Source organism: Natator depressus, chromosome 11 (genome assembly GCF_965152275.1).
Source record: "Natator depressus isolate rNatDep1 chromosome 11, rNatDep2.hap1, whole genome shotgun sequence".
Taxonomy (NCBI): domain Eukaryota; kingdom Metazoa; phylum Chordata; order Testudines; family Cheloniidae; genus Natator; species Natator depressus.
In genome coordinates this window covers 13,168,090-13,193,386 of record NC_134244.1, presented here as the reverse complement: position 1 = coordinate 13,193,386, position 25,297 = coordinate 13,168,090, and the positions used below count along the sequence as shown (strand labels likewise).

The 25,297-nt window shown below is 40.4% G+C and overlaps 1 protein-coding gene across 4 annotated transcripts in view; it reads left to right on the top strand.

Annotated features, from left to right (window-relative positions):
* Window positions 1-25,297, top strand: part of SNX4 (sorting nexin 4) — an 82,536-nt gene that overhangs the window by 35,370 nt on the left and 21,869 nt on the right. For 3 of the 4 annotated variants that reach the window (XM_074967186.1, XM_074967187.1, XM_074967188.1), the window contains exons 3-6: window positions 12,100-12,238; window positions 12,322-12,471; window positions 14,527-14,574; window positions 20,433-20,488. In XM_074967186.1, the coding sequence (XP_074823287.1) occupies window positions 12,100-12,238; window positions 12,322-12,471; window positions 14,527-14,574; window positions 20,433-20,488 (393 nt within the window). The remainder of the gene's footprint in view (window positions 1-12,099; window positions 12,239-12,321; window positions 12,472-14,526; window positions 14,575-20,432; window positions 20,489-25,297) is intronic. The other variant, XM_074967189.1, reaches the window with a different exon arrangement.

Genomic DNA, 25,297 nt, shown 5'->3' with positions numbered 1-25,297 from the left:
AAGTAAATAAGGAAGTGCTATTTACTCATTCTCTTAACACAAGAGCTAGGGGTCATCAAATGAAATTAATAGGCAGCGGGTTTAAAACAAAAGGAAGTATTTCTTCACACAAAACGCAAACAACCTGTGGAACTCTTTGCCAGAGGATGTTGTGAAGGCCAGGACTATAACAGGGTTCAAGAAAGAGCTAGATAAATTCATGGAGGATGGGTCCATCAATGGCTATTAGCCAGGATGGGCAGGGATGGTGTCCCTAGCTTCTGTTTGCCAGAATGAGCGACAGGGAATGGATCACTTGATGATTGCCTATTCTGTTCATTCCCTCTGGGCACCTGGCATTGGCCACTGTCAGAAGACAGGATATTGGGCTAGATGGACAATATGGGCGTTCTTATGAATGTGCCTTGGTAATGGAAGATAAGTATGTGGCTATTGGAAATATACCAAGCTGGGCACATATACAAACTGAGCTAGGGTGACCAGACAGCAAGTGTGAAAAATTGGGACAGAGGGTGGGGGGTAATAGGAGCCTATATAAGAAAAAGCCCCAAATATCGGGACTGTCCCTATAAAATCGGGACATCTGATCACCCTAAACTGAGCCATGAGAAGACCTAATGTGTTTCAAACTATCACTGGGCGTCAATGAAACCCACTAACTGGTTTGTTTCAAAATGCAAGTGATAGTATCTCCATCTTCCTTTAAAATTCACTGCATACATCCTTTTCCTAAAGTTTCACCCACACCATCATCTGATGGGATTTCCTTATTGATCTGTTGTTTATCAGTGACAATTAGAAAACTTGGTGTGGATTTCTTTCTCTGACAACACATTGCAGCACTGTAGGCTGCGAAAGTCCACTGCATCTCAGATGTCGGACTTCCCAAAGGGATCCCATTTTATTTAAATTCTTGGTTTACATTGATAGCATTGACTCAAAAGATCTTACGGATAAAACTTTTTTCTTCAGTTTTCTATTTTCTAACAGTCCTGAGAAAGTGTATCCGTATCGCAGCTTCCATAAAATCACTGTCAGAGCACTTGTCCTCTTCAAAGCACTTGATAAACATACACCTGTCTTTGCAGTATCCCTCTGAGATAAGTAGGTAAATGCCATCCGCATTGTACAAATGAGGCAGAGACGCTAGGGTGAACATGGGTGCCTAAAAGTCGGGCACCTAAATAATAGTTGCCTGATTTTCAGAGATGCTGAGCACCTGCAACTCCTATTTCATGCCGGAGGAAATGCAAGTATTCAGCACCTCTGAAAAACCAGGCAATTTTAAATTTAAATAAAAGAGCTTTAGGTACTGAAAATGTTGATATAAGTGATTTTGTTTGATGACAGCTCTCTTTGGCAGCTTTTAAACCTGCCAGTGTTTGATAGAAACAACTGAAATGTGAGACGGGTGAATGAAATGTGGTCCACCTGTGTTCCATACTGCCACAGCTGACAAACTGTAATGGCTTTTAACCATGGAATCTGCTCAAGGGTGGTTCTCTTTTTAAATCTAGTTGTCTTAAAAAGAAAACTGGAAAAATAGAATTTCTATCATATGCAACAATAAGGACACCGTCACTTGGGTTGTTGGCAGGGTTTGAACCAAAGACTTAAAGACCCCTGCTACTTGAGCTAAAGTATAAAGTTTTAGCCTTCATGTAGACCAGCCAGTAGAGGGGGAAGTACTGTAACACATAACATTCTACCACCATAGCAAATAGTCAGGTATCAGGATTCCTGGATTCTAGTCACGCTTCTGGGAAGAGTGTGGTGTAGTAGTTAGACAGGATAGCCAAGTACCTTAGTTTGTTGCATTCAGTAGGAAAGCCAGTTGGGCAGCATGGCTTTGACCCAAGTTTTGTTTCTAGTTCTGGTAGAAATGATCTTGTAAGCTCTCAGCTAAATTATTTGTAAAATGGAAGAAATTATACTTGCCTCCCCCAAGGGTCTGGGATCAGAGCCATTGCTTAACTTTAAGGGGTTTTAAAGTATATATAAGTACAGATAGTGAGAGAAGTGATCCTGGAGTCATAGCCTGCTGGCTCCTCCTCAGTGCCCTATCCCCTACACCACAGTATTGTGAGGGTTTCTGTCTTCTCCATGGAACAGAAATTAAGTTTCACAATTCTGTATTATTCCATGGGGGCAGTATAGTACATCAGCACTGACATAGGTTTTCAGATTTCATGATGAAGGCATATGACCAGATAGGTATGATGTAACATATAAAGATGGTAGAATGCAGGCTTTACTAAAAAGAAAAGTAACAAAGTATGATCTCTCCATTAGGCAGGATGACTATTCATGATGTATAGTAAGAATATCTGCTAAATCTAAGATAATACTGAACTAAACATGGTAAGTTTGTGTCTGTATGGTTTTTTTTTAAATATCTTTCCACTGCTGGAGGCACAGGTTCAGTCCATGTGTTGACTTGACCCTTGTCCTAAATTCTTATTCAGGGGATTTAGGGGGGTGAACCCTGCTAACCTTGTTTTTGGGCGGGTTTTTTGTTTGTTTTTTGCCAGTTGGTGATTCTTGGGATGCAAAAGTGTTTTCTGCCAACAAAACTACCTTTTATCAATATGTGATTATATGCACACTGTGATTGGTAACTTTCAAATGGTGTTTGACATTACTGTACCTTAATGGTTTTATTCTGTTTGTCATGAGATCCCAATATAGAGATCCATTTTTGGAGAGGTAGTGAAGGAAGGACTGCATGACTCTTCTAAAGGGTACACATATACAGCATCTATATAGAGGATCAACACGGTGTGCTTCAGTGGAGCAACAGTGTCATTTATTGCTCCAGTCCTGAAAGATCAAAGGCAAAACCTAACCATGTAGCTTAAACAGTTAGCTTAACCATGTAGCTTAAAGGGGGCTGTTTGTTTTACAAGGAAATAAAGCTCATATGTTTCCTTCCTTTCTCATTTAAGATTCCTGCAGTAATTTCTCTTTGTATTACATTAAGAACTGTTTAATGGCTCATTTCAGATCATTAGTTTATATAGCAAATGGGAAGAAGTTAAGTAGATGAGCTAAATTTTTCACATTGGCGCTTTGAATTAGGGTAAAGGAATGTGGCTTTTAGAGTAACCTAATCTCCTAATCACTTATGATAACATCAGTTATGAAGGTAAAAGTTGAAGGTTTTAATTTTTGTCATTTAATTTTTTCCAGGCAGGCTGGTTCAGCCAATGAATAAAGTGTATTGTTAGAACTGTACTTTGAGGGGAAACATATGGTTTTCCTATCTGAACATTGTACAAGCATTATATTGTATTTTTAAAACCAAAACAAATTGAAAAGTTTGATTGAATGTCAACAAGTGATTATGATCTTAATTGAAGCTGGGTCTACAATACTTGCATTTTATGATGGAGTTCATAATGTGGCCTCAAAAATTAGATGGTAATGAAGGTATTAAGTGTAATGAGTACCTCTGTGAATTTCTACTTCCTTTTGGAACAAGATCCTCGGGAGAAGGATTCTTGTAATCGGTGACATTTTATGGCTTCATAATGCAGCCATGTGGAGACATATTTTATAAGATTAAAAAATGCTTTCTCCCATCTTGCCTGCTTCTCCCAAATCCATCCCCACAAAATTCCAGTCCCTCATTAGTACCTTATTGAAAAAGCCAATTCTGTGGATGAAGGTTCACAATCAAGATTTGTATGGTTTTTAAAAAGAAAAAAGAAAAGGAGTACTTGTGGCACCTTAGAGACTAACCAGTTTATTTGAGCATGAGCTTTCGTGAGCTACAGCTCACTTCATCGGATGCATAGCATATCGTGGAAACTGCAGAAGACATTATATACACACAGAGACCATGAAACAAAACTTCCTCCCACCCCACTCTCCTGCTGGTAACAGCTTATCTAAAATGATCTTCAAGTAGGGCCATTTCCAGCACAAATCCAGGTTTTCTCACCCTTCCCCCCCCCCCCCACATACACACATACAAACTCACTCTCCTGCTGGTAATAGCCCATCCCTCTTTGAAACCTCTCTTTATAATGCGCATGATAATCAAGGTGGGTCATTTCCAGCACTAATCCAGGTTTTCTCACCCCCCCAACCCCCCCCACACACCCCCCTCCAAAAACCACACACACAAACTCACTCTCCTGCTGGCAATAGCTCATCTTACAATGTGCACAGCAATAATCCAAGTTTAACCAGAACGTCTTGGGGGGGGGTTTTGTAGGAAAAAAACAAGGGGAGATAGGCTACCTTGCATAATGACTTAGCCACTCCCAGTCTCTATTCAAGCCCAAATTAATAGTATCCAATTTGCAAATGAATTCCAATTCAGCAGTTTCTCGCTGGAGTCTGGATTTGAAGTTTTTTTGTGTGCACATTGTAAGATGAGCTATTGCCAGCAGGAGAGTGAGTTTGTGTGTGTGGTTTTTGGAGGGGGGTGTGTGTGGGGGGGTTGGGGGGGGTGAGAAAACCTGGATTAGTGCTGGAAATGACCCACCTTGATTATCATGCGCATTATAAAGAGAGGTTTCAAAGGGGGATGGGCTATTACCAGCAGGAGAGTGAGTTTGTATGTGTGTATGTGGGGGGGGGGGGGGGAAGGGTGAGAAAACCTGGATTTGTGCTGGAAATGGCCCTACTTGAAGATCACTTTAGATAAGCTGTTACCAGCAGGAGAGTGGGGTGGGAGGAAGTTTTGTTTCATGGTCTCTGTGTGTATATAATGTCTTCTGCAGTTTCCACGATATGCTATGCATCCGATGAAGTGAGCTGTAGCTCACGAAAGCTCATGCTCAAATAAACTGGTTAGTCTCTAAGGTGCCACAAGTACTCCTTTTCTTTTTACGAATACAGACTAACACGGCTGTTACTCTGAAACCTGTATGGTTTTTGTCCATCAAAGTTCTGCAAAAGCATCCGCTCTTACTTTTCCCAGTCTTATCCCACTCAAACTCTCCAGTTCTGTGTATTTTTCCAAGTTACATATCATCCATTTCTTCTTAGCCTATCAAAAAAATTGGGGGGAAAAGTAGAGATGGTGTTTTGTCTTTTAACTATTCACTGCAGCAAAGAATATTTTGAACTATAAATAGCTGTAAATGTTAGTTAAAGAGTTTATGCTTTAGGACGAGTATTAAAGTTAGTTGAATAATAGGCTTGAGAAGCATAAGTCTTGTAGGATTGCATTTTTATTTTTTTTAAATATGGTAAAGGAATTTAATGCTTGTGGGGGGTACCTGATTAAAGCTCTGGAAACTGAAGTCATCTCCATAGAATACTGTCATGTTAGTATACCTCGATACTTAATCTGGAGTGACCACCTCTAGGGATGAGAACATTCAGTCCATTGGCTTCTGTGTTCAGACCTAGGCTTTTGTGAGTGGGAGAATTCATCCTCCCTAGACATATAGAGGAGGGAGCAAGCCCTTCCAAGGTGGAGACAGCCCTCCCTCCCCCCAATCATAGAGGAAGCCCCAGGAAGGAACTGGGATTTCCCCAGCTACATTTGGGAATAGCAGAAGGAGGGAGCATGGGGGAAGCGTACTCAAGGACTCTAGTGCAGGGGTTCTCACAACACATTTTTGGTGGCCTAGAGTGTGGCTACCAAGTCTTGCTGGTGGCCGCTCTGACATTTTTCCTAAAATACTTAATTAACTTTAGGAAAAACAAATAAATACACACACATACAGTACATGTCCAAATCATTGTAATTTATTTATGTAGGATATTTTTTGCAGACTCAATAATAAAAATAATGTACAGGTGTGTTATTGTTTACTGGACCTAAACAGAATAGAAACACAAATAAGGTGCTTCGCATGTTCTTGTCTTTTTTCTTGTTGTTTCTTTTGTTTTTTGGTTTCTTTAAAACAAACAAACAAAAACAATTTGCTGGCCACTCAGGCTGCTGTGAAAAGTGATATTAACTAACATAGAGATATTACTTTTCACAGCAGACTTATTCAGCCCCGGCAAGTCCGGAGACAAATTAAGCCCTGGATGGGGAGGTGGGTACAGAGTCAGCGGGGGCCAGAGGTGATGGGGGAGGCAGCAGAGCCCAGGAGTGATATGGGGGTGAGCTTGGGGTCAGAGCCCACGACCTTGCGGCCAGGGAACGAAGCTCCGTGGCTGGAGCCTACTGCCTGCTACCCGCCTTTCCAGGGCTGAAGCCCGAACCCACTGTCCCTGGAAAGGTGGGGAACTCTCACCTGTTGCCTGCTCTTCCAGCTTTTGTGTCTGCAGAGGGGGGTAGGGCCCAACCACTGCTGCTCTCCCTCCTCCCCCCCCCCCCATCACTGCCCAGGAGGCTGTGGCCGCAAGAAAAGCCCCTGGTGGCTGCATGTGAGAAACGCTGCCCGAGTGTCTGGATGCTTGTGATGTTAGCAGGCAGCTTTTCAGAATTTGAAATCTGGACGTTATTTTCTGTGTGGTTGTTGGTTGCCTGCCCTACCCTCCTCCCAACCCTCCCATAGCACAGTTCCTCTGCTGCCAGGCTTCCCCCCCAGCTTTCTTCCTTGCCCCATAACAAACGAAAAGGAAAGGGAACTAACCTGATCTGTGTCATTCATACTGATCACTATCCTTTGTCTTTTGCCTTTTTAGTTTACTCTTATATTCTTATTTGATTGTAAGCTTTTTAGGGCACAAACTGTCTTGCTATATGTGTATATGGCACCTAGCACAACCGGACCCTGATTGTGACTGGGGCTTTGGGTGCTACCATAACACAAATAATAAGAAAAGGAGGACTTGTGGCACCTTAGAGACTAACAAATTTATTTGAGCATAAGCTGTCGTGAGCTACAGCTCACTTCATCGGATGAGACAACTTCCACAAACATAGGTACTCTGTCTTGGTGCAGACTCCTTAACCAGTAATTTAAGCAGTATATGTAATTCCTCTTTCTCTCCATGCAGGTAGACTAAGCTTGTGCTTCTGCTGTTGAGGGCTGTGGGGGTAGGAAGTAACGGGTTGATTTAGGTGACCTTCCCCCCCCACACACTTTTTTTTTTAATGCTTTCAATTTAGTCTCTCATTTAGAGGTGTGATTTCCCCCCCCCCCCCATAAGTGGACTGATGAATACTAGGAACAATGCATGTTAGATTGTAATTCCTTAAGAATATTTGCTAGAGCCAACCAGTCCATTTCAAAGCTGATACAATGGGAGTATTGTGAGAAATGAAGAAACAACAGTTAGGTCCTTGGTCCAAATGACCCTCCTCTGCAGCCTTCTAGAATCATAGGACTGGAAGGGACTTCGAAAGGTCAGTTCAGTCCCCTGCACTCATGGCAGGGCTAAGTATTATCTAGACGAAATATTATTCTAGCTTTGCCTCCTTCTATGTCATTTTTATGTAACTGCTTCTAGTTTAATATGCCCTTGCCTAGTTTATATTGATTCTCATGGGAATCAGTCAGAGCTTAGCTTTATAATAGAACATTCTGTGATCAGGAACAGTCAGCATGCATTCACCAAGGGCAAGTCATTCCTGACTAACCTAATTGCCTTCAATGACGAGAAAACTGGCTCTGTGGATGAGAGGAAAGCAGTGGACGTGTTATTCCTTGACTTTAGCAAAGCTTTTGATATGGTCTCCCACAGTATTCTTGCCAGCAAGTTAAAGAAGTATGGGCTGGATGAATGGCCTATAAGGTGGATAGAAAGCTGGCTAGATCGTCGGGCTCAACAGATAGTGATCAGTGGCTCCATGTCTAGTTGGCAGCCGGTATCAAGTGGAGTGCCCCAAGTGTCAGTCCTGGGGCCGGTTTTGTTCAATATCTTTATTAACGATCTGGAGGATGGCGTGGATTGCACCCTCAGCAAGTTTGCAGATGACACTAAACTGGGAGGACTGGTAGATACCCTGGAGGGTAGGGATAGGATACAGAGGGACCTAGACAAATTAGAGGATTGGGCCAAAAGAAATCTGATGAGGTTCAACAAGGATAAGTGCAGAGTCCTGCACTTAAGACTAAAGAATCCCATGCACTGCTACAGACTAGGGATCGAGTGGCTAGGCAGCAGTTCTGCAGAAAAGGACCTAGGGGTTACAGTGGATGAGAAGCTGGATATGAGTCAACGGTGTGCCCTTGTTGCCAAGAAGGCTAACAGCATTCTGGGCTGTATAAGTAAGAGCATTGCCAGCAAATCGAGGGACGTGATCGTTGCCCTCTATTCGGCATTGGTGAGGCTTCATCTGGAGTACTGTGTCCTGTTTTGGGCCCCTCACTACAAGAAGGATGTGGAAAAATTGGAAGGAGTCCAGCAGAGGGCAACAGAAATTATTAGGGGGCTGGAGCACATGACTTATGAGGAGAGGCTGAGGGAACTGGGATTATTTAGTCTGCAGAAGAGAAGAATGAGGGAGGATTTGATAGCTGCTTTCAACTACCTGAAAGGGGGTTCCAAAGAGGATGGATCTAGACTGTTCTCAGTGGTAGCTGATGACAGAACAAGAAGTAATGGTCTCAAGTTGCAGGGGGGGAGGTTTAGGTTGGATATTAAGAAAAACTTTTTCACTAGGAGGGTAGTGAAGCACTGAAATGGGTTACCTAGGGAGGTAGTGGAATCTCCTTCCTTCTAAGATTTTATGGTCAGGCTTGACAAAGCCCTGGCTGGGATGATTTAGTTGGGGTTGGTCCAGCTTTGAGCAGGGGGTGGACTAGATGACCTCCTGAGGTCCCTTCCAACCCTGATATTCTATGATTCTCTTGTCATGTTAAGGCTGCGGTCCTTAACATGAGAGTATTCAAATATTATAGTGACTTGGACCATTTTGTCAATGCCTAGACAGAATACGACATGAGTAAAATAATACTAAGTGATCCCACTCGATATCTTGAGTTTTAATTCAATATTAATAAAATGAATGGATATCTTGGAAGCAAGCTTTAAGGAAAGTCAAAGTACTGTCCTCCTGATTCATTAATAGAAGATATACAGTATTGCCAGTTTCAGGCATTCAAAAATCATGAGTCATGTCTGAAAATCATGAAATATTTTTAAAATAATAAGTTCTGGGTACATTTTCTTAGCCTTCTGATATGAGTCTTTAGATTACAGTTGGGTCACGTTTTCTGGCTCTTTTCCTCAACCATGGGGGCTAGTGACTTTTTTTTAAATGAAAGTTGACGCTTGACTGTAGGAGCTGAGGTTTAAGAAAAACACCAAATGTTGAGACACGTGATAAAATTGTGAGAGTTGGCAACACTGGGTATAACAGAGCAATTATTTTAGAAGGCTGACGAACAAGGGGAAAAAGCAGCACACTCTAGTCTATTAATTATTTAAGGGCAGATCCAGACATGGAAGACAAACTCCTTAACTTTATCTTAAGGAGTGATGGAGAGCCATACTGAATTCCAGCTGCAGCCTTTATAAATGTAGTATTACCAAAGCCTGGATGACTTTCTAGTATCTCTGTGGGAAGATAATTTTTTTAATGATATAAAAGCATATTTATGGCTCATTTAGGGAAAGGATTTGCAGCGTTTTTAGCTGAAGACTGCTGCTATCCAGAGACACCCTTGAAAGGTGCAAGCTGGTGTGCAGATTTTCCAGTGCTGACTCACTGATACTATTGGTCTTGGTCTTGAGAGATTTGGAAAGTGGAAGATGTAAACCCAGGTTTTAAATAGCACTGAGAGTTGATTGGATTATATAAAAAAAAAAAGTGATTTTTGCGGTATAGATTTAAAAAAAATCTTTCTCCACAGTTAGAAACAATGGATAGGAGCAGGTTCAAACTTGACATTGTACAGCTTTAAATCTGCTGGAAGAAATGGTACACTGTACTGCTGAGTACTATTAAGTCTTTACAGCTGGTAATCCCATGGCAGGGTTAATAGTACTCACTGTAAGTTTATACCAGCAGTTCCCAGAATGCATTTACTGCTGCTTAGAAAAATTAAATTTGGTCACTTAATAAAAAGCAGTGATATTTTTAAGTCTACTGTAGGTCTGCACATTGAGGGCCCTGTTTTGACTTTCTCTCTGCATGTGCATATTTAACTTTATCAGTGGTGGGCAACCTGCGGCCCATCAGAGTAACCTGCTGGCAGGCCGTGAGACAGTTTGTTTACACTGACTGTCCACAGGCACGGCTGCTCGCAGCTCCCAGTAGCCGTGGTTCGCCGTTCCTGGCCAATGGGAGCTGCGGGAAGCAGCGGCCAGCACGTCCCTGTGGCCTGCACCACTTTCCGCAGCTCTCATTGGCCAGGAACGGCAAACTGCGGCCACTGGGAGCTGCGGGTGGTGCAGTGTAAACAAACTGTTTCGTGGCTAGCCAGCAGATTACCCGGACAGGCTGCATGCGGTCTGTGGGCCGCAGGTTGCCCACCACTGCACTGTATGGTGCTTTATAGGTGAGCAACATATCAGTAATATTTTCTGGTTAAATTCTAACGTGTACTGTTGCAATATAGCAGAATTTCCGGTGTGTGTTGGAGGATGGGGGTTATTTAGTACATACTTCTTTTATTATTAATATATTAGATGTGTATATAGTTTTTCATCCCAAAGGATCCCAGAATGCTTTACAATCTGTAGCAATACAGAAATTCTTTAAACCCAGCACTGAAATACAGCCACTTTTGGGACTGAACAAGTCAGCTGTGTGAAAGTGCATGACAACACTGTACAACAGTTTTATCACAGGAAGTGACGAATACTGTTTCCAATTAAATCTATATGTAGAATATAATTACACCGAAATTAGCAAAGTGCACCAAAGTAAAAATACGTTACTGTTTTTTGCAGAAAGACATGGACTCTTGAATAACCACGAGTAGTAAGGATCTCAGGTTTATGTTTTCTAAAAAAACTAGTGCTTTTAATGGCACAATGTCCTCTTACTATATTGACTCAAAGACAGAATGCTAGGGAGTCACCAACACTACTAACTACAACGCTCAGGGTTTTCTTCTCTCTTTGCTTCTCCTTCATCCATCTCTGCACTTTCTTTACATGCTGCTTTTTACACACATGGAACACTCCTCAGAACCGGTTCAGAAAGCCACTACATTTTCCACATTTAAATCCCATCTGAAGATGCGCTTCTACCATGATGCCATCAAGAAATTAGCTGACTAATGATAGCAAAGCTATGGGGCAGTTGGGCAGATTATGTATCTAATGAAAATAACAAAATACAATATTTTTGGGGCGGGTGAGGAGATGGGTTGTATTATCAAGATTTAACCAGTTGCGCTGACTACTTTATTTTTATGTTGTACCTGCTTACCCTTCCTTTAGCCCGTTTGTTTTAATTTGGGTTTGGGTTTTTTTGGACTGTAAACTCTTAAATCCTCTGAATAGCAAAAGGACACCATCTTGAAGTCTAGTCAACTTAAAAGATCTTTCAGGTACTACACTTATTTCTGAGGCCTGTTTAAACATCTTTGTGGCTTTAGAATTGCACTTACATATGTGTTTTAAAATGTGTGTTTTCTCCCCAGTTGCTGTGTGAAGATCCAAACAAATAGGGAAAACTGATTTTTTAATTATGGGGCTGAGCCAGTGAACACTTACTTATATCAAGCATAAAACTCAATCCTGCAATGTGCAAAAAACTCCTGTTAAGTTCTGAGGGCCTTTGACTCCTCAAGAAGTCTGTGGGACTTGAGGGCTAGAGGTCCTTAGAAGATTGAAACCACAGTGCTTACTGCTGTGCGTAATAAGTGTACTCGCATGAGTACAGTTACTCATATGCATAACTGTTTGGTGGATTGGGCCCTAACTGACTATCTGATGAGTGAAGCGAAATACACAGAATAAACAAACAGGAAAACTGGGGAAGGGGGAATCTCAAATCTTCCAGTTACTGGTAAATGTAAAAATCTTGAGGGATATTTATACCAGTAGTAGGTTTAAAAGAAAGTTCAGGTAGCTTTGTGAAATAACTTGATGTCCCTTTTAAAGTATAATCTTAAATACTGAAGTATGTTAAATTATTAAAGTAATCACAAGTGGGTTACTATGATTTTTTTTTAATATATATAATATATTAAATTATATATATAATTGATGTCTGAATTGTAACAATTGTACTGATGGTCTTGGGAAAAAATCAGTAACACTCAGTTGGGATATTTTATTTTTCAGAGCTGTTGAGTCACAGACTGAAGGACAATGCTCCCCACCAGACTCCCTTTGGAGGCGATACAGTGAATTTGAGTTGCTGAGGAATTATTTGTTAGTTAACTATCCACATATTGTTGTTCCACCTTTGCCAGAAAAAAGGGTAAGGAAGTTGAAACTTCAACTCACTTTGCCTTACATTTAGCACTAAATTTAGCTGCTCTTAATTCTATTCTGTTCACACAGGCTGAGTTTGTTTGGCATAAGTTATCAGCGGATAACATGGATCCAGACTTTGTGGAACGACGAAGGATTGGTTTGGAAAACTTTCTAATACGTGTGGCTTCACATCCCGTCATTTGTCAGGACAAAATTTTTTATTCCTTTTTAACACAGGTATTGTAGAAAGGCATTCTTTATTTCTAAGTACTTCCCTCCACTTTTACTTAGTTATTCAGCTTTTAAATATTAAACACTAGTAGCTTTTCTTCAGTGACTTATAAATTATTGCCTGCTCTACTTCTGCATTAACAAATTAAAGGAGGAAAAGTGTTTAGATTATCTAATCTACCTCCTGTCAGTACACAGTTGTGCTTTACAATGTGCCTTATAATTCTTTTTCCAGTCTCATTCTGAGGCTATTAGGGGATGAGATTACCACCTCCCTTGGAACTTTATTCCACAACTTAATGTAACTCAGGAAGTCTTTCCTGACACTAAATTTAAATATTTAGCATATTGGACATGTTGCAGCATTTATTGCACTGACTTCCAGTTTGTTGTTTTTTTGAGGGGATGAGCAGTTTGGATGCAACTGACTAATCTATTAAACCTTACATGGTTTGGATCTTGGCTATTTCATGCTCCAGTCTGACAGTTGTGATCAACTGGAATGCTCTCACTGACAGTCCTAGAGTGTCCACTGTGGGGAAAGAACCGAACTAGAACTTACTGATGTTCAGGTCATGTTGTAAAGCTGTGACTGAAATTTCTTTTTTGACTCAGAGTTTTGTGTTCTTATTGAGGTAATATTATTATTTTAATTGCTTTGTGTGCCTAGTAGGTTGTGATATTGCATTTTACACATTGGGATGAAATTAATGAACACTTTTCATGATTCATAGTTACACATACATACCCTCTTGTACCATACAGTATAATTCTTCAAGTCTATTTTGGTATTTACGTGGTTGAATTATTTCATTTTCGCATCTCCCACTTAGTTTTTACTTAGGCAAGCTACATCATTAGTTCTTTTTAATCTTTCTTGATACATTACAGGCGGCTGGACTTCTTCTGAGATCCCTTCCAGCCCTACATTTTTATGATTAATTCCTCCAGCTCTTTAATCCTTTTTTCTTGCTTTTCTCTGAATTTACTCCATTGTGTCAAGAATTGTCTTTGTTGTAAAGTCAGGGTCCAGGACTGTGTGCAGTATCCTAGGTACAGTCTGATAAGAATTAGTCTCCTTTCTTCTGCTCAGATAAGATTGAACTTTTTTTTTTTGTTGCCATCACCCTGCAACTGAATATCTAGTGTAAGTCTAGGATCAAATTTTGTAACTGCTAATAGTGATCATCACAGGAAGATTGGCTTGATGAAGACAAATGTAATTAAAACTTACAGGAAAGTGGCATGTATGGTATTTGCCTCTGCTTTCTTAATATTGTTTCTTATTTGTGAAAGTTTCTCTATTACAGTTCAGCTTAGAACATTTAGAGTATTCTGCTGTGGGTTATTAGGAGGAACATTCTGTTAACATGCTGAATGTTTATCATCTGAATTACCCAGACAATACAAAAGAACAGTTTTAAATTTTCAATGTGAACATTGCCATCTTGACTACTTCAGTTTCTTACTTAAGACACTTTTAAAAAAAAAAATTAATGTGCCCTATTTTTGAGGTATACTGTTTTGAAAACTGGTTCATTCATTTGGTCTTGTTGATCTGATGGCTTAGCCAGTCGTATAATGAGCTAGAAATGAGGCAGATTGAGGCCTCAACTCAGTCTCAATCCTGGCGTTGGTGATGGCTGGGAACATTAAAGAAGTGACTCTGCCATTACCCCTCTTCCTATAAAGTGTGAATTGCTTGTCAGACAAGAATCTTCTTAAGTACGCAGGATAATGCAGCCTGCTGGTGTCACATAGTGAAGGGGAGAAGTTGTAAAGAGGGGATGGTGGGTAAACATAAAACCTGTCGTATGGAATGACCCATTATTCTAAGTCCAGACATTGAAAGGAAGATTTCCTTGACGTACCTTTTTTTAGAACTTGGTCTAGTGAGTGGGACTGAGCCCATGTTTGGATGCTTGTGGTTCCCACATAACCCAAAGAGGATTCTCCAATGTCTTTTCTGCGTAGAAATGGTGCTATTATCATGTCTCACATAGACTGTGCGTGCCATATGTTTATTAGTGAAGTTTACTGAAGTGAAACTTTTATTTTTAGGAAGGTGGATGGAAAGAAATGGTGAACGAGACCGGGTTTCAGTTAAAGGTAATTGTATGCATTTGTGTAGTGAACGTTGTAACCCTGTGAACTGTTCTGACCACAATTAAAGACCATAATTCAGTCTCTGCAGAGTTATGCTTGCTGTTGTGTTTAAAAATAGCAGGCCCATGACAAACTGCATAATTTTGACCATATAAGGAAACGGTGTAGTACTGGTATTATGTAACAGATAATTACCAGAGTTCATAAGTGAAGCTGTGACAGGTCAGTTAATCTGCCCATGTTTCATATTTGATGCAGCATAGAATTAATATTAAGAATTATGACCCGTGTATTTTTATAAGCAGACTGAGCTGGTTTCAGAGTGACACCAACTGAGACAAATAACATGCCAAAGCAGGACTGTAAAGGCCAGCTCTAAAGGCTGACAGCCTTGAAGGAGAGGGTGCTTATTTGGAGTGGTGTGGTGGAACGTACAAATAACTCTGAAATGCTTCGGCCGAAGCTCTGAATACAGTCCTGAATTAATTTTGAAACAGAGCCTGGGGTTTGGTATGATAAGTTAGGTACCTCAAAGAAACCTGAGCAAGACAACAGAAGAGAAGCAGAAATGGCCAAGACCAAGGAGGAAGTCTCTGACAGGACGAGTAGCCAAAAGGGTCAGATGGGAGAAAGGACGGTGCTCCCTAGCAATGGAAGTAATCTAAGTAATACCTACCTGGTTCAACTGTTGCTGAGTCTCGGATTAGATATGTTTATGCAGAATTTTACTTGCTTAATTAGACCATTTGAATTTTAATTAGTTTTGAGGAAGTCACTGCAATAAATCCTTGAAGGGAACTTATAGGAGACAGTTGAGAAGAAAATTGAACACCCAGTTAGGACAGACTCCTAACAAGAGCCACCTACATACTGATTGCAGAAGGTAATGGGAGAGGAAAAACTGGTGGAGGACAGGCAGAAATAGGTGACTGAGTGTTACATTAGTACACAGGCAAAGTATGGGTACATGGGAATCTGCTGACAGATGCAACTTTTGGGCATAGCCATATGTACTCTGCTTCTGTGGGTGCAAAATATAGTGTGCATGAATCTAAGCCTTCATCTTAAATATATAGTCTCTAATTCGCTTGGTTGCAAAGAAAACCTTTCAAATGTGAACTAAGTATAAACAGATGAAGTACTGTTGTCCTGAATCTGCTGAAAGCCTGAAAAAATAATTCTGGGGTGTGATCTGTCCCCATTAATCACAAGGAAGTTTAATGCTGGCACCTACTGATAATGGCAATTTGACTTAATTCACTGCTGATTGTATTACCGGACACATCCTGCTGATGTCCATATCCCATAATTTCAAACTGTCTGCATGGTGTGAAAATCTGCACCTGTCCCCTATCCACCTACCACAACCTCTAGCTTCCTTCCCTTCCAACACACACAGCACATACAGACCACATCTTCAGTGCCACGATGTACGTTCAGTAAAAAATTCTGCAACCAATTGAAAATCAAAAATGTAGAGGCAGGGTAAAATAAATTGAATTTAAGATTTAATTAAATAGTACACTAGTACAATATTCCTTTTGTGTAATTTTTCCATTAAATGAAAACGGAGCTTTTATTTATCTGAAGCTGCTGCAGAATATAGGGTCTTTGACACAGAATTATGGTTAAGCATGCTGTGGATTTGTGGTAGACCTTTGTCTTGGGGTGTCTCTTCTAACACTGCTAGGCATCTAGGACTATCATTCTAGTTTCTTTATGGCACTGGAGTCTTGAAAGTGGACTTTTTCTTTTTTTAATTAAAAAGTTTGTCACAAGATCTGTATTCATTCAGTACATTGAGGCATTTAGGGAACTCAACCACATAATGGAGAGTGGGATTTTCCACGTCGTGATTAAGGGTACTGTCAATGTTCAGTGGAAAAAAACAGGTGAACAAGAAGATACGTATTCCTTATTAAAGAAAGGCCAAGTTATCATCCAAGGAGCTAGGCTGTAAATTCAGGAAGAAATATATATATATATATATAATATATATTCTCTTAATAGTAGAGGGAAACAATGAGAGAGAAGGGGTTACAGGGGAATATTAAAAAGGTAAAAAATTAAAAATTTTAAGAAATAGGAATAACATTTGCAATGGTTTTCCTTTGTATTCATTTGAATTGCAAGAATTACCATGCTTTTATTAACCTCTTGATTATTTATGGGCTGATATGTGGATGTAACATCTGCTTGACAGACCTTTTGGAAAAACTTGATCCTATCCCTGCACTGCTTCTTTAAGTGTTAAAACTGCGGAAGACAGTTTTCTGAACCATCCTTTAAAATTACTGATAGCACATCATAATTTGCAAAGCATTCAGATGGTAGACACCGCTAACTCATATTTTTAAATGACATCATATGTATGTTGTACCCCAAAATCATCAATTAATGAAAGCTTCTGTTTTAAGCTGTGTTTGAGAACAGCAGTGTGGGCAGTTTTAGTTAGTTGCATTGAGAATGGTGGGAAGGGCATAATAAAAGTTTTTATTAAACTCTTAGGAATAACTCAACATAGATACTCCAGAATAATAGTGGGAGAAAGGAGAAAATTATGGCATGTAAGAGCAAGTAAGAAAAATATAGTTTCTGTTACACAAATTGTCAGATACATGGCCTCGTCAGTTCATTTACCTTTATTAAAATGTAAGTTACTTGAGAGGGGAAGAAGGAACCCAGAGAACAACAGTTAAATTACTGCAAAATATTCAAAATAAACAATTGTCTAAGGACAGATGGTATCTTAAGTAAAATGTAAGATGAGACAATCACCATTCCACTCTCTAGATTTCTGACAGTGTGCATGGTTATTTTCTCTATGGAATCCCTGTTTCTCTAAGGAATTTTTTATAAAATAATGGGGAATGGAGCCTTTCTCTTTCCTTTGCTAAAGCTTTTAATTATACATTCAGTTTCTGTGCTGAATGTAAAAATAAAAGGTCTTTAGTAAGCAGATTGATTTGGTTCCTTATGGTAGCTTAATAATAATATCAGAGGCAGATTTATACTTGGAGTGCGTAGTTGTGTAGGACCAGAGGCGAGTCATGGGCCCATTTGCTGTCATTGTTCTGTGACACCAATGGGTTTGCAGACTAATTAGATAGCACAGTCCAGACACTGCAATACACTAGTCGAACAGATGAAGATCCTGTGTTTAAACCAGAACGATTTATTTTGGATTACCCTGACTACTCAGGGTTAGAATTCTGTCTCTGCCAGCTGTAATGCGTTTCCCCGCCTCCAAAATACTGCAATTTAGAATATGTGTTTGAATGTTCTTTGAAAATTTTTTGCTCTGAGAGGGCAAAACACAATTGCACTATCTTCCCCACCTCCCACCCCAGTCATAGTTAATCTAGAGGAGGAAAAACATGGTGTACAATTCTTTTCTCCCCGCCCTCGCAGCCTCCCCCCCCCCCCCCCCCCAAAAAAAAAAAACCCTTAACAAAACTGCACTGGCTACGCCTGAGCACAAAGGCAATACCTCTTTTTAACTGCTATATTCCATATTGTCATCCAGTTTTTGCTTGTGTGTGTGTGTGAAAGCTACTTGACTTAGTCTCAGTTGACAGCCAATTCCACTTCAAGTATTCACTCCATTTAACCACCTCTGTAAATTCTTTTTGCACGTACTCTCAATTTACAGAAATGTCTGTCCAGAAACCTTACATAAACTTGCTCTAGCTTTATAGTAACCCTTAGCTAGCTTGTAGTATGATTTTTTGTGAAATAAGTGTGTAAAAAATGGCCAGACTGACGATGCACAAGAAGTCAGGCTGTATTGTTTCCTTCTTGTGCATCATCAATAGTAAAGATTCTGCAGGACAAATTGTTTCCTCAGTTACACCTGTGAAACTCCATTGGCTTTGAAAGATTACGTATGTGTAAATGAGGGCAGAATTTGGTCCTGTAATTAGAATTTAGTTAATCCTTTTGATGATGCATTTACAACCCAGAGTAGAATTGACTGTCTTGCTCTTTCAGAGAGCTCTTTTAGCTCTGTAGTTCGAACAGCTGTATATAAAGTAGTGTAAATACTTTTGTCCATAAAGTAAGCAAGTATGAGTCAGACTGCTCAGAGGAAACAGATCTCGTGACCAAGATGTTGCCAGACACCTTTGAGTAGAATTGAGTCTTGACACCTGTCACTTATCTTTGTTGAAAACTAGCCAATCTATTCTTAAATAAAATTTAAAAACCCCTTCCTTTGCACGCTGAGAGATGACTATGGGGGGTTTGGGATGTTTGCTCCCTCAGTCTGTAGAATGTTTGGAAAAGCAGAGTTACTGCTGGAAAGTAACTCCTTTTTATTCCTTGACCACACTTTGTATAATACTCATCAGTAGCTGTCATGCCAATCGCAATAGCAAAATTACTTTTTAATTGAGCTCAGACGTTGTATTCAGCACTCTACCAACATGAGATGAGATCCCAGTGTCAAGGATATTACAGTGAAATTCAAACACGGTACAGCTTGGACACAATGTGATGGGAGGCAGAACAGTCTCGTTCTGGTGCCAATCTCATAAATAGAATTTACGGAGAGGCTTATGAAGCGAAACTTTGTACTCTAACTCCAAGCGAGCACTGGGTTCTACTGGAATCAGTTGCTAAATAAGTTCTTAAAACTGCTCTTAAGAGTTGCTGACTTTGCTACAATTGATGCATAAAATATTATTCCTATAGCAAACATCATTGCTAAAAACTCTTTCTGTCAGAAGGTACACTTGTGAATTATCACTCTTACTGAGCCTTTTGCACCAGAAGTCGTGGTTCTTTTAAACCTACCTCTTTTAATTTGAAGGAGGATTAAGCTAAAGTGAACTCAGGCAACTTGTGAAGGAGAGCATCCACACAGGGATTGTGCTCTAATTTAGGACCTCTTACCTTTAGTTAATTTGTCTTAATTTTCTTGAGTGTCTCCATGTAGACATGCCTTACTATCTGAGGCAGGGACTGACTTTTTGTTATGTGTGTACAGTGTCTAGCACACTCGGGCCCCAATGACCAGGACATGTAGGTATTATAGTAATAGGAATTACAGTAAAACAAATAAAATAAGTGGAGATGTGTTGCTCTTTTGCAGAGTAAACACAAAAACTGATTAATTCTAACTAAATTCTTAAAACATTTAAAACACAAAAGCAAGAATTAGTGTTGGGAATTCCATACTTCTGTTGCAGGCACTGGTAGAATAACATTTTTCTCAGAAACAGAGCAGAAAGTTTAATTAAAGCAATTACTTTTTACTGAAGAAAATCCAGTGATCCAATTTGTGATTCAGTATAGCAGTTTCCTATCGAAAAAGAACACTGCATCAAAAGCTGACTCTTATATAATATAGTTTTCCTCTACAGTAACTCTTAAAATGAGAGCACACAATAGGTTTGTGTTTGATGCCATTGGGGAACTGTTTTTGTAATTCAGAGCATATAAAGGTCATTTCCACTATTGGTTTTATTTGGTTTGAAAAATATATAAAAAAATTTGTCCATATAGCCTTAGGCCTACTTGCATCACCTGAAAAGAATGTAGGGTTATATATCTTAATTTTGTGGTTTGTGTAACATTTTAAGAAAAGAATATTTTGCTGAGGTTTATGATTATACTAGTTTAATGATACTGGATACTGTTTACATGCTAGTTCACAGAACAGTTTCGTTTTCTAGCCTTTTCTCTAAAAGCAGACTGACATTAGCTTTCTCACTTGTCAGATTTGTTCAATATGTTTGAAATTTTTGATGAAGTATTATGACAGAAAACTGCAGCTTTCTACTGTGGCTGCCAGGAAAGAGAAATTGTTGCTTGATGTTTTTGAAATATAATTGTATTATAACACTTTTATTTTTTTTCAGGCAGAGTCCAGGTTAAAAGCTCTTAATGCAACATTCAGAGTGAAAAACCCAGACAGGTAAGATTTTTCATACTAGTTACAGGTGTAATTACGAATGACAGTGTATGCTATCTATGTAATTTTTCCTTTCTGAATGTATGCTATCTGTACACTTTTTCAACCTCCTTAACAAACCCAATAAGGGGCAGTGAAAAGCGGTTTGAAAAACCCAGTTCACAGGGAGAGCAGTAAACTCTTAAGGGAAATGCCATCACCTTATGCAGAATCGAAGCTTTTATTTAAAAAAAACAGAAAAACAAATCTAGGCTTTGTTTGCAAAGAAACCTTCGCAAATTAATGCAGTGGTACCTTCCTGAATCTGCAAGCATACATAGCCAATATCTCTCTTGTGCGCACACACAAATATATGCACTTGCCAGTGCTGCAGTTCCCAAGCTGCCAGTTTTCACAGCTGTTATTGGAAACCAGATCAATTTCAGTCTACCATGTCTTGGGAAGCTGTGGGTAGCTGTAGAGGCAGGCACTGGGGTTATTAGATGGATAGGAGGCCCATTAACAGAGGCTGAAGTGCAAAGTATATAGTATATAGTAGCAGACGCTCCTCATTTCGGCCGGAGGAGGATAGTATAGGACAGTGGTATTCCAAACAGTGGGTCGCAGAAAAGTGTCAGACGGTTCCAGAGGTGCCAGCTTCTTCCTGTCTCTGGGGGTGCTCAACCCCAGGCCCTGCCCCCACTCCACCCTTTCCCTCTAGGCCCTGACCCTTCTCTGCCCCCGCTCCGCCTCTTCCCACCCAGTTCTGCACCCTCCCCCGAGCGCACCCGTCCCCGCTTCTCCCCCACCCCCCCAGCGCCTCCTGCACGCCGCAGAACAGCTGATCATGGGAGGTGCTGGGAGGGAAGGGGGGAGCTGGCTGCCGGTGGGTGCTAAGCATCCACTAATTTTTTCTGTGGGTGCTCTGGGTGCCCACAGAGTTGGCACCTGTGGACGGTTCACTGTGTTCAGGGCTGGATTAACCCATTGCTGGGCCCTGGCCTCGGCAAACATACACTTCTCCCAGCCGGTGTGGAAAGGAAGCCACAGATGAGTGGGGAGTGTGGTGTTGGAGAAGTAGCCTGCTCTGCATTCACCCCACAGCGGCGACACCTTTTCCATTGGGCTGGGCCTGTCTCCCTGCTCTAGGTATTGCGACCTGGCGCACATGGTTTCAGTGCCACTCACGTTTGGGCTTCCCCAAACTGCAGTGGTGCTGAGACCATGTGCACCAGGTCGCAACACTTGGAGTGAGGAGCTGGGCCCAGCCCCATGAGACAGAAGCAGCTGCTGCAGGTAGGCTCGCTCTCCAACTCCCCCCCCCCGCCCCCCAGCCTTCTGAGTGAGCTAGGATTAGGGTTGTAGTGCCAGGGTGGAGGGTGCATATATGTAATGGTGAGTAACAACAACAACAAAAAGACAAAATGCAGTTGGTGCATCCCCTCAGTAGAACATTTGGAATCACTGATACAGGATATTCTCTCTGAAGCCCCTAGGAGAGTGGGAGGGGGGTAAAGTAGCAGACATTCCTGCAGCACCCAGGATAGTCTGACACTGGACAGAGGGAACCAAGAGACAGAGTGCTACTTCTCCCTTACAACAATATGGTGCTACTTAAAATCTATTAGAATCTGAAGGATGGAATTCTGAAGCCGTGTCAAGAGATGACACCTTCCCCTTTTCCAGCATCTGAAAGTGGAATTGGGCCCCTGTTTGGATATTATCTTCCCCTCCCCAAAATCTTTTTTTTATTAGTCTGTGAGTAGTAGTGTTAGTCTTCTTGTTTTTAGGGCTTGGAAATTTTACCAGCCTCCTTAGTATGGGAGGGAGAAATTGAGGTAACACAAAAAAGAGAAATGCAGTATTTGTAGAGAGAGATTTGGAAAGGGGACATGGAGGAAAGAACACAGTGTAGGGGAAGGGAAAGCAAAAGAGAGAGGTAGGTGATATTAGTGGCCTGTGGTATACGGGAAGTCAGACTAGATGATCTGATGGTCCCTTCTATGACTGTAAGATGAGTAAATTGATACTAAATGCTGCTAAGGAAAAGATGCATTATGATCTGGTTTTGGAAAGAAAAAGTAGAATACAGACAGGAGTGGAAAGAACGTGTAATAAAAGCAAGAGTAGCATAGAGTCTGTTGAATAATATTTATCAAATTTGTTATATTAGGGATGTTACCAATATTTAACAAATTTATTTGCCAAATAATTGTGATATTCAGCCTGCTCAATGGCTGACCAAATGCTATTTGACAAATATATTATCCAATAGGTATTGGGGAAATTCAACAACTAATATATGGGACACTTTTTTTCCTGCTATTCCGTGGTGCCGCTAGCTCTTATTGCAAGTAACATTTTTACAAGTTTATTAAATAGCTGATTGAAATGTTATAATTACATACACAGTCTGTTTTATTCATTTGTACAGCAAAGGGTGAGTTGGCAGTTAGGAGGTTGGTTTTGGAAGTGTGGGAGCACCAGTATCTTTCGCTTGACTAGTAGGCTTAGTTCCTGAGGTAGTAAGTATCAGTAGGTTTCTCAATCCTTAATTTAAACCAACCGTAAAAGTTGGATAGTAACATAGCATTTTAAAAGTCTAACTACTGAAGTTGGTTTGGAACAAAACCAAAACCAGTCTTCTGGTAGGCTGAGTGGTTTTTATTGAAGGGGTCAGTGGTGATAAAAATGTGCTCTTCTGTTGCTCAAAAATAAATTTGCAGTGACATTTCCACGAAATTCTCTAATCCAGTTTTGTTGCAAACCTCCTGTTGTCTTCCTTCTGTACTTCAAATCCAGTCAAAAATTGCTTTCCCAGTGGGGCATTGTTCCTTTTTCATAAAGTCCACTAGATAACAATTCTCATGCTAGCTACTTTCCGAAACAGAATAAAAAGGATCTGGGAAATTTCACTGTGGCTGAGCCATATTAGACAATAGCTTATGGCAGCTGAACTCATGTGATTCTCAATAGTATACTTGAGCCTGAGTCCCCATGCCATTTGTGGTTTCTTTTTGCCCTATATACCTATTCTCAAAAATACCTTTTACTCCCCTATTGTTTTGTGAAGGGAAAATTGACCATACTTATAGTAACTTTCACTGTCAAATGCACAAAATAATTGGAAATAAAAGGGAGAAATTCTCTGGTGTCTTTCATTTACAGTAGTTATAGTATCGTTATAGTAAACTTAAGTATGACTCGTAGTAATAGTAGGTGAAGTATTTTCATTCAGAAGTGACTTTTTACGTGGTAGTATCTCTATTAAAATGTGGTTCTAGTCTGAAAAGCGACTGTAAAAGCAGCAGAATCTGACTCAAGTTACCTGCTTTTCATCTGCATTGAAAGTCGTACTTTGCTAAAGGTTTGGCTGCACTAGAAATGCTAGAGTGGCATGGCCGTAGTAGGGATAAGGGGATAAGACATGGGATAAGACGGAAGGTCCTCTCATGGATTGGTAACGGGTTAAAACTAGGAAACCAAGGGGAGGAATAAATGGTCAGTTTTCAGAATGGAGAGAGGTAAATAGTGGTGTCCTCCACGGCTCTATACTGGGCCCAGTCTTATTCAACATATTCATAAATGATCTGGAAAAAGGGGTAAACAGTGAGGTGGCAAAATTTGCAGATGATACAAAACTACTCAAGATAATTAAGTCCCTGGCAGACAGCGAAGAGCTACAATAGGATCACTCAAAACTAGGTGACTGGGCAACAAAATGGCGGATGAAATTCAATGTTGATAAATGCAAAGTAATGCACATTGGAAAACATAATCCCAACTATACATATAAAATGATGGGGTCTAAATTAGCTGTTACCACTCAAGAAAGAAATCTTGGAGTCATTGTGGATAGTTCTCTGAAAACATCCACTCACTGTGCAGCGGCAGTCAAAAAAGTGAACAGAATGTTGGACATCATTAAGAAAGGGATAGATAATATGACAGAAAGTATCATATTGCCTCTATATCAATCCATGGTCCGCCCACATCTTGAATACTGCATGCAGATGTGGTTGCCCCATCTCAAAAAAGATATATTGGAATTGGAAAAGATTCAGAAAAGGGCAACAAAAATGATTAGAGGTATAGAACAGCTTCCGTCTGAGGAGACATTAATAAGACTGGGACTCTTCAGCTTGGAAAAGAGATGACTAAGTGGGGATATGATTGAGGTCTATAAAATCATGACTGGAATGGAGAAAGTAAATAAGGAAGTGTTAATTTACTCCTCCTCATAACACAAGAACTAGGGGGTCACCAAATGAAATTAATAAGCAGCAGGTTTAACAAACAAAAAAGGAAGTATTTCTTCACACAATGCACAGTCAACCTGTGGAACTCCTTGTCAGAGAATATTGTGAGGGCCAAGACTATAACAGGGTTCAAAAAAGATCGAGATAAATTCATGGAGGATGGGTCCATTAATGGCTGTTAGCCAGGATGGGCAGGGATGGTGTCCCTAGCCTCTGTTTGCCAGAAGCTTGGATGACTACCTGTTCTTTTCATTCCCTCTGGGGCACCTGGCATTGGCCAGTGTCGGAAGATAGGATACTGGGCTAGATGGACCTTTGGTCTGACTCAGTATGGCTGTTCTTATGTACTTGATTTACTTGAGATATCTTCACCATTCATGTCTGAAGCTGTCTGACACACTGCGCTGGCATATATTTTATAAAACGTAAGGTAAAAGGATTGCCCGACATCCACCAATGGCTATATTTGTGTTTCCTGCTATAATTTCTCTGCTGGTCTTTAAATGTTTTGAAAGAAACTGTACACTTTAACCCTAATATGCCATACATTTTTGTGGAAAACTCTCTTTAGGCG